At 56.6% G+C, this 9880-nt stretch overlaps 2 protein-coding genes across 3 annotated transcripts in view; both read left to right on the forward strand.

The window, feature by feature from the left end:
• The window catches only part of MAEA (macrophage erythroblast attacher, E3 ubiquitin ligase), a 14856-nt gene extending 14773 nt beyond the window's left edge, over positions 1-83 (forward strand). The window contains exon 9 of the mRNA XM_077750584.1: positions 6-83. Within this exon, the coding sequence (XP_077606710.1) occupies positions 6-83 (78 nt within the window). The remainder of the gene's footprint in view (positions 1-5) is intronic.
• Positions 84-8498: 8415 nt separating this feature from the next.
• The window catches only part of UVSSA (UV stimulated scaffold protein A), a 30795-nt gene continuing 29413 nt past the window's right edge, over positions 8499-9880 (forward strand). The window contains exons 1-2 of one of the 2 annotated variants that reach the window (XM_077750409.1): positions 8499-8531; positions 9527-9783. In XM_077750409.1, coding sequence (XP_077606535.1) covers positions 9686-9783 — 98 coding nt within the window. In that variant the 5' untranslated portion in view covers positions 8499-8531; positions 9527-9685. Of the gene's footprint in view, positions 8532-8598; positions 9784-9880 lie in introns of those variants that run through there. The other variant, XM_077750408.1, reaches the window with a different exon arrangement.

The raw sequence follows: 9880 nt of genomic DNA on the forward strand, positions 1-9880 counted from the left end.
TGCAGGCCGGGCCGCCCCGCGCCCCTGCGCCCCCGCGCCCCCGCCCGCCTGCGTTTCTGTTTCTTGCGACCAAAGATCAGTGAGCGACGATGGGCCCCCTAAGAGGAGAGGAGTCGGAGCAGAGCGTGTGCTTGGGGACAGCCTCTCCGGAAGGACTCGGAGCTGGAGCGCGCCAGCTCCTGGCTGCCTTCCCTTTCAGAGAGACCTTCTCGGCCGCTTCGGAAACAGGAGTCGGTTATTTTNCCCCCGAGACCCGGGGCCCGGGGCCTGAGCCTGGGCCGGGAGAGGCGCCCCGAGGCCCGGTCCGGAGCTGCCGCCAGCCACACTGTGGCCCCAGGACCGGGCACCGGGGCGGGGTTAGGGTGTGCTAGGTTCAATGTCACGTCATTCGTGCCGCCTTATTTCCTGCTTGAGAATGTATTCACGTGGAGACCCACTGGACCGAGCTCTGCAGAGGCCTTGCCGATGGCTCCGTACCTGTAGATCTAACGCTGTTCGTTACAGAAGCTAGTAGTTCAGTTGAAGTAACCGCCGGTGACTTTTCCAGTCCAATGAACCATTGTAGTTTACACGAAATCACACCGTAGAGGTTTGTATTTAGCGCTTATTTTTGCATGTTGATGTTGATTAGCTAATAAACTGTAAATGTAAAACATGTTAATAAAAGGGTTTTCTATTTCTTACGTCTGTGTGAGGTGGAAACCGCTGGGCACCCCAGCACCCTCGCTTGTGTCTGCTCACCCCGGGGCCCCCCAGCCCGGCACCCTCGCTCGTGTCTGCTCAACTTGCACCGCCACCCCCGGTCTGCGCCCGCACAGCCGGCAGGGCTGAGGTCCCAGGAGAAGCCCCCACTGCTCTGGCCCATGTGTACCCACATCCCAGAGTCCCACTCCAGTACCCAGGTGGTTGCCCTTCTTTGCTCTGGGGGAGGCAGGGGTGGCAGGGCCATCGAGTGGGGTCTCCCGAGTCGCCAACACGCATTGGGAGCGTGCTGCCAGTGAGTGCCAGGCACACACAGGTGGCTGCGGGCGGCCTCTTCCAGAGCCCCTGCTCGGAGCCCAGGGTCGATGTAGTGGGGCGGTGGCTCCTTCCCGCCGTGCCCTCGGGCTTCACGCTGACCACCTCCCCTTTTCCTTCTTCCCAAAGACGTGTGTGCGCATGCGTGTGGACATGCACCCCAGTCCTGCCCTCGGGTCCCTTCTGGTCCATTCCAGCGACCGCATCCAGGGTGAGAGCGGGTCAGCTGTGGGGCAGCCACAGGGTGAGTGGAGCGGAGTGACTGGTCCCGGCTGGTCCAGGCTGCGTGGGCCGTTGGGGATGAAGCCGCTGCAAATGCGCTCACGGGTGACTTGAGGGACACACCCCTTCTGCGGGAAGACGCTCAGTGGAGCTGCTGGCTCCACCTTAATCCAGGAGGCGCTGACCGGCCCACACCCACCTGCCTCGAGGCCGCCCACCTGCTCCACGCCCTCAGTGGAGTCTTAGACTTGTGGCGTTGTGCTCACGGGAGTTTTAACTGAGGTATGAATCACATCCGTGAAACAGCAACCTTCAGTGAGCGACGTGAGCAGGTTTGAGAACATGTGTCCAGGTATAACCACCAGGCCTAGGCGGCCGGCATTCACCCCCAGACCGCAGGAAGCTGCATCTTCTGCCTTCTGGGCTATCCACACCCTCTGCCTGCAGCCAGCACTTGGACTTTGATCACCAAGGATTAGTTTTGCCTTTGGGTTATATGGAGACAGACGATGTGCTCCTTTGTGCCTCACTCCATTCAGCAGGTGCCTGAGGTGCGTCCACATGGCTGCATTTACCGGCGCTCCACCTGGCCATCGCTGGTGCTCCCGGGCGCCGGCGCTCCTCCCTGTGATTCTCCCAGGCGCCGGCGCGCCTCCCGGTCCCCAGTGTTGATGGCCCTCCTGTGCTTCAGTGGTGCTCCCGGCGTCGGAGATGCTCCCGGGCATTCACGCTCCTCCAGGAGTCATCCAGTCCACAGACCCCATAGAGTGTACATTCTCCTCTTTTTTTTTTAATTTTTTAATGTTTTTTATTTATTTCTGAGAGAGAGAGAGAGACAGCGTGAGCAGGGGAGGGGCAGAGAGAGAAGGAGACACAGAATCTGAAACAGGCTCCAGGCCCTGAGCTGTCAGCACAGAGCCTGATGCGGGAATCAAACCCACAGACCATGAGATCATGACCGGAGCCCAAGTCAGACGCTTAACCGACTGAGCCCCAGGTGCCCCTGTACTTTCTCCTCTTGACAGACATTTGGGTTTGCATTGTTCTTAGTTACTTTGAATAAAGCTGCTGTGAAAATTTCTGGACAATTCTTCACGGACGTTATTTTCATTCCTTGTGGGTAAGCATCTGGATATAGAGTACCTGAGCCATGGTGTTGCTGTACATTTAACTTTACAACTGCCAAGATTTTTCCCACAGCGGTGATAACAGCGTACGTGCCCGTCAGCAGTGCATGGGGGTTCCCGTCTGTCCACATTTTCGCTGGCATTTGCTAAGGTCGTTCTTCCCCTGAGTGGCTTGGGTGGGTGCATACTGGCACCTCCCTCTGGGTTTCATTTGCATTTCCCTGATGCCAAAGGATGCTGAGCCCTTTCTCCTGTGTGGAGCGGCCGGCCATGTGCCTGTTCAAGTCTTCTGCCCATTTTGTATCGGATGGCCTCTCTTGATATGCAGGAATGTGGTACATATTGCGACACAGGCCCTCTGACATGTCTAAGCACACTTGGCCAGCTGGGGTTTTACTTTCAATAACGTTCAGTTAATTTTTTTCTTTTATGGTTCTTGACTTTGTGTTTTTTGAAACATTTACCCACCTCAAGGTGTCAATGATCTTCTCTTCTGTCTTCTAGAAGATTCAGTTTTACCTTTTGTTTGGGTCTAACCCGTCACAATGAGCTATCTACAGTGTGAGGAAAGGGCTGACAGCCACCCCCCGTGTTCATCCTGCTGTTCTGACATTGTTCGTTAAAGGCTTCTTTCTGTCCATCGAATGATGATAACTCCTCTGGATGTGTCTTTCTGGGTCTGTTTCTTAGGGTCGCCCTCAACCTAGTGCCTCAGCGTCCTGTCATTGCAGCTTAAAGTACAGTAAACAAGTCCCTTTTGTTCTATGTATTTTCTACTTTTTCAAAATAAAATTGTTTTGACTGTTTGTTTTAGTTTTAGAGTCAGCTTATAAAATTCTACCAAAAAAAAGTGTGCTGAGATTTTAGTTGGAATTGCATTGAATGTATCGATCAATCTGGGAATTTTCAAGCTGCTGTCACACCACCACAGACTGGGTGCTCCAACAACGGAAAACCATTTCCTCACAGTTCCAGAAGCCAGAAGGCAGATCTGGTTGCCAGCCTCTTCCTGGCTTGTGGATGGCAAGAAGCCGCCTCTCGTGGGCTCCGTGCACGCACAGAGACCCCTGCCTACTCGGGGGACACCAGTCCTGCCGGACCAGGGTCCACCTTGTGATGTCACGTGACCTTATTACCTCCAAGTACAGTCACTGTGGACGGGGGGCAGGACTTCAACACGAGTTTGGGTGAGGGGAACAGTTCAGTCCACAACGGAGACAGAAATCTCGACCATACTGAGGCCGCTGGCCTGTGAACATGGGGTCCAGACCTCACCGCGTTACAGTTCTCAGTGCGGTTTGCTTATCCTAAGTGTCTCGTGATTTTACTGCTGTTGTCAGTGTCGTCTTTAAACGTAACCTTCCAGTTGTCCCCGCGTGGTTGACATACACGTAACGCACGTAACGTTGATTTTGTCTGTTGATCTTGTACTGTGACCTTCCTAAGCTCATTTGTTCCAGGAGCTCTGGTAGGTTGTAAAGCACCGTCTCCGTACACGAGGGTATCATCTGCAAATAGAGACCATTTGCCTGTTCCTGTCTCGTCTCTACGGCTCTCACAGCTCTTTCTCCCCGTGCTGTGTGGGGAAGGCCTGCAGCACAGGGTGAAGTGGGAGGGGAAGACCGGAATCCTGGTCTTGGTTCAGATCTCCGGGGGAAAGTGCCCTCTCTCCCCACGAAGGACACGAAGGACATGTCTGCTGTAGGTTTTCAGGGGTGCGGTTATCACAAGGTGTCCGTAATGCAGTCTGTTATGTGTTCAACATCTGTAAGATACGTAGTGATGCTCCCTTTAATTCCTGATTCTAGTCATTTGTTTCTTTTTCCTTGATGTCTACCCAGACGCTCATCAATTTTCTAGATCGGTTCAAAGAAACACCTGCTTGGTTTTTCCTATTGTTTCCCTGTTTTCTATTTAATTGATTTCTTTACTGTTTTCTTCCTCCTGCTTATTTTGGGTTTGTTTTCCTTCTAGTTCCTTTTAAATTTTTTCAACATTTATTTATTTTTGAGAGACAGAACGTGAGTGGGGGAGGGGCAGAGAGAGGGAGACACAGAATCCGAAGCAGCTCCAGGCTCTGAGCTCTCAGCACAGAGCCCGATGTGGGGCTCGAACCCACCAACCGTGAGGTCATGGCCTGGATGCTCAACCGACTGAGCCACCCAGGTGCCCTCAGTTTTTAGCTTCTTAAGGGGGAAGATCACTGCTTTGGGGCCTTTCATTTCTACTATAAGCCTCCCATACATTTTAATGTTTTCATTTCCGTGCATTTCAAAATATTTGATAATTTCCATTGTGATTTGTTCCCCCCTTTGACCCGTGGATTACAGAAGTCTGTTAGCTAATTTCCAAATACTTGGAGACTTTCTAAATATTTTTCTGTTACGTTCTAATGTAATTCTGGTAGAACATCTACTCCGTACGGTTTTGGCCCTCTTAAATTTGTAGAGATTTGTTTTATGTCTGCCTTGGTAAGTGTTCTGTGTGTACTTCTAAAGAACACCTGTCTGCCGCCGGGTGCAGTGCCCTGCCAAGTGCAAACTGGGCCAAGTTTGTGATGGGCGGTTAGTCGCTCCAACCCTTCCTGATCTCCTCCCGGCTTCTTCTTAAAGTTTATAGATGAACTTGTGTATGTTCCCTTTACATCTGTGAGCTTTTGCTTCATTTATTTGGAATCTGTTATTAGGAGCAAGCCCCCTCCCTGGCAACATCTCATTATAAAGTCCCCTTTGTCTGATGTGGGTCCAGCCACTCTGGCTCTGATCCTTAGTGTTAGCATTTATAGCTTTCTTGACTCTCTTGCCTCCAGTCCAAGTGTTTCTTGTAGACACTATCAGCTTGGCTCTTTTTAATTCAGTTGGACAATCACTGCCTTTCTTGAGGTATCTAGACCATTGACATTTAATGTAATTATTATTATTGCTGGAGGTAAATCTGTGGACTTTCCATTTGTCCATTCTGTTCTCTGTTCCCTTTTTTGTTGTTACCTGACGCCTTTAGGCTATGTAAAAATTATTTCTTTTTATCTTTGACTTTTTAGCTACATCTCGGTACTTCAGTGTACATCTTGAGCTTCCCTTCAAATACTTACCACTTCATGTAAACACAAGGGTCTGAGAAACTGACTGCTTTTCTCCCTCCTCTGTCCTTTGCCCCTATTGTTGGCATGTGTTTTCTTCTACAGACGTTCTGCACCCTGTGATACACTGTCATGCTTTCAATGGGCAGCCAATGATTTAGAAATTTAAAACAAGACAGATCTTCTATTTACCCAATTGCAGCGCCCTCCACAGCTTTTGTAGACACAGGTTTGCATCTGCGTTTGCCTTTCATCTGAAGAACTCACTGTACCAACACTTCCACGGCCGACCCGCGGGCAAGAAACTTACTCAGCTTTTCTTTGAAAATTCTCTATTTCAATGTAGTTCAGATTTGGAGGGACATGTCACTGCATATACAACCCTGGGTTGACACTTTTTCTTTTACAAACTCTAACAGTTTCATGCCGTCGCCTGCACACGTGTGACGTTCTGGATAAGAAACCTGCTGCTCACTCTCCATAACGCTGTGCGACGGCCTTTCTCTCCCACCGCTTTTCGTCACTGCCTTTCCACATTTTGACCATGGCGTGCCTTAGCTGGGCTTGTGTTCATCCCGCTGGGGTTCATCCCTGAAAGTCCCAGTCGGTCCTACAATACCTTCCTGGCCTCAACACATTCATCTGGGCCGATCCTGTTTGTCCAGCCATCAGCACTGAGCACCTGCCTTCAGCACTGAGCACCTGCCATCAGCACTGAGCACCTGCCTTCAGCACTGAGCACCTGCCATCAGCACTGAGCACCTGCCTTCAGCACTGAGCACCTGCCATCAGCACTGAGCACCTGTCTTCAGCACTGAGCACCTGCCATCAGCGTTGAGCACCTGCCATCAGCACTGAGCACCGTCACAAAACTAAAAAAGCCTGTCCTCATGGAGTGTGTTTTCAGGGCAGAGGAAACAAACGTCATGTGACAGGAAGTCTCCCTGCTTTGAGTGCCAACAAAGAGGTCAAGTCACCTGAGGAAATGGAGGGAGGGGGCTGGTTACCAGGCCAGCGAGGGTACAGGGGCGCAGGCAGAGAGGCCAGCCGCCCGGAGCGAGGCGGCCGAGCTGGGGCGAGGGGGCTGGGGGCAGCCCTGCGCTTCACCCTAGCTGGGCGAGGTGAATGGACTCGAGGGCTGTGAGGGCAGAAGGGGGGGGATGGGAGGTGGCTGCTGGGCCCCGAGTAAGTGGAAGCACAGACATCCCGTCAGCGAAGACGAGGGCGGCGGGCCGGAGACGGGACTGGACCGTGCAAACAGCACGCGGCACCGGGGTGGAAGGGAACGAGGTGCCGGGCAGACAGCTCTTTCCAGAGTCCTGCACCCAAAGGACAGGCGGGGAGGGGCTGGCTGCAGGAAGGCTCCTGTTAGAAGAAACTGCGCTCGTGCTGCTGAGAACACCAGCCCGCCGCGGACATGGAGGCAGGCTGGCGACACTGGCTCAGAGCGGACCGCGGGCTGGGGACCAGGCGCCCCGGGGGCGGGGGAGCGGCGCGCTGCTCGCCTTCCTTTCCTCTCCCAACAACTTTTTTTGAGAGAGAATTCACATACCATCAACGCCACCCTTCGAACACACACAGCTCGGTGATTTCGTGCGGTAACAGTCACGCTTCCTGCCTCTGCGCACATGCCCTTTGTGGACGTTTCACGTAGGTGGCATCACCATGCCTGGCACTTTTGCCCGGCTTCTCTCAGTGCCCTGCTTTTAAGGTTCATCCATGTTGTGCGGAGGACAGAAGTCTACCGTCTACTGATGGACACGAGCGGTTTCCACCCTTTGCTGCTAAGAACGCCCGGCTGTGGGCCTTCATGTCCAGATGGTCCTGCCCAGTGGGCCCGGGTCTTTGGTGCTTTCCTCCCGTTCTGCACCCACCTGAGAGCCGAGAAACATCCAACTGGCTTGCAGTGCACCCGTAGAGACCCCCCCTTCAAAGAGCCCAAAGCACGGGGGCGGGGGCTCAGTGCCTGGGGGTGAGGAAGGCCTTCCTGAAGAAAGGGTGAGACAAAAGCCAAAGGGGGTGGTGGCCACTGAGCCCGTGGGGTGGGGTGGGGGGGCACGCAGTGCTCAGGCTCCAAGCAGGGGTGAGTGAGGCCACAGGCCTGGCCCCGAGAGGACCCTGGGGTGCAGCAGGCCGGAGAGGTGAGGAGAAAGGAGCCCACCGTGGCCTGGCCGGGAGCGTGTCAGGAGCAGATCCCCCTTAGCCCACAGCTGGGGAGCCCGGGGAACCCCGAGTGCGCTCCGGCGTTGGGTCCCGGCCTGGGCCCCACGAGGAGCGAATGGCAAACNGCCTGGCTGGGGCCCAGACCAGCGCCTTCACCAGGGGCGCGGGCACCCGCGCGGCGTCCGACCACAGGGCCGGGGGACCAGGGCCAGGCGCGCTGGCAGGTGCCTGGGGCCGGGTCGTGCTGCCCCTCCCGAGGCTCCTCCGGGGGCCGCCTGTTTCCACGCCTCCGACCCCCACCTCAGCACCAGGAGCACCCCCGGCCCCGGGGGAACCCCCGCCCCTCGACCCCTCTCGGCAGCGCGTGGAAGCGGGGGTCGGGGATAGTCTCCGGCGCCCCCGGGACAAACACGCACCGGCTCCCACCCGGGCCAACCCGTCGCGATGGCAGGACCCGGGGATCGCAAACCCCTGTGCTACCGCGGGTGGAGTCCGAGCTCGCACCCCTCGGCCCCGCCCCGCGTCGCCCCAGCAGCCGGGCTCACGGCCCCTTTAAGGACTTGCTGCGCCCGCCCGCTGCCTATTTCTCCCTCGCCTGGGCGATCCCGACCCTCCGGGAGCGCGCCTGCGTCACCGCGCAGACCTCGGCCCCACCCCGGCGCTCGCACCGCCCAGGGTCAGGGAGAGCCACCGGCTGCCGAGCTCGGGGGCACGTGACAGGAGGCAGGGTGGCTTCCGCCGGAAGGGGCGGGCTAAGGTGACTGCAGTCCCCTCGCGCCGTGGGTGAGGTCGTCGCTGCTCTGACCTTCGTCCCCGCGCTGCCCGTGGCAGGGCGAGCCAATGACTGTACTGATCTGGGGCACGTGACGGGGGCGGGCTCTCCGCCGGAAGGGGAGGAGCGAGGCGAGCGGCCTGGTTTCGCGGTATGTGTCGCGGCCGTCGCGATGCCGGCGAGGGGCTGCGGCCCCACCGGAGTTCCGAGTTCCGAGGGCAGGCCCCTCCCCTCCCCCACGCCCCGCCCGGCCCTCATCCGACCTCCTCCCCAGGACGCGCGCCTCCCGCCGGGACTCCCGGTCCCCCTGCTTCCCCCGGGACACCGCCCTTCCCTTCCTCTGGAAGGGGTGCCGTGCCCTCCTCCTCGCTGCACACCACCCCCAGGGACACCACCCCTTCTCCCCTCCTCCCCCCAGACACCGCTTGCTCGTCGTCTTTTCACCCCTTCCCGTCCGCTTTCTCCTTGGGACACCGCCCCCGCCTCCCCTCCTGCCGGGACGTGCCGCCCTCCCTGAACACTGCCCTCTCCTCCCTGGGATGCCCCCTCTGTCCTTGGCTGTGGTGCGCTGGCAGAGCGCCGCGGAGGGGTCCGCAGCCGGGGAGACGCTGGGAGGGTGCTCGCCTCCGCAGCTCCCTGCGTCTGGACGCGTGTGTTGAGTGGGGCCCGTGTGCACCTGCGGGCCGCCTCCTGCCAAATAAAACCACCCTGCAGCTGGCCGCCTCCCCGGGGCCTCTCCCCCCGGCCCGCAGCCTCCCCTCCCCTTTGTGCACATGTGCCAGGTGCTTGGCGTCGCAGTGCTGGGCTGACGCGCCTCTGCTAGTCTGCTCTGGACGTTAGGCTCTTCCCCAAGGGGCTCTTTCGTTACCAAAGTCTGTAGCGACTCACCCTTTGCAGACTCTCAAGGCTGCCTCGTGCTTTTGAGTGAACACGTTGGAAAATGAAAAGGCACCACCGTCACATTTGGGAAAAGCTAATTTAAATTTTACTTGGACCGTCGTGTTCCGTCTGTAACACGTGTTGCTGAACACCCTTTGCTGCAGCCTCTCTCATCTGTGTGACCATAGAGCTCCAGAATTAATAGTTTGTTGTTGCACTTTTCCGTTGGCCGTGCCCGGAATATCACCTTGAGTTGTTATATTTCAGCCTCCAGGCCATCTCCCAGAGGCAAGGGCTGGGGGGCCCAGCCTTGCAGCCCCCCTGGAATGGCCCAGGAACTCGTGGAGCCCAGTACACATTTAATGACATGGAGAACTGTGAAGTCCTAGGGGTCACGTCCCACCTCTACCGTACACATTTCTAGATATGGATCAGACGCTTTCCAGGTTGGTAGAAGAGCTCACGACTTCAGGAGAACCTCAGCTGAACCCCGAGAAAATGAAGGAACTGAAGAAAATTTGCAAGTATGTCCTTGGGTTCTGCATGTCATGCCACTCGGCTGGCCCAGCGAGCCCGTGCCACCTGGCAGATTGTAGGGCTTCCCCCAGGGCCAGGCCTTCC

Source organism: Crocuta crocuta, unplaced genomic scaffold (assembly GCF_008692635.1).
Source record: "Crocuta crocuta isolate KB4526 unplaced genomic scaffold, BGI_CrCroc_1.0 scaffold179, whole genome shotgun sequence".
NCBI lineage: Eukaryota > Metazoa > Chordata > Mammalia > Carnivora > Hyaenidae > Crocuta > Crocuta crocuta.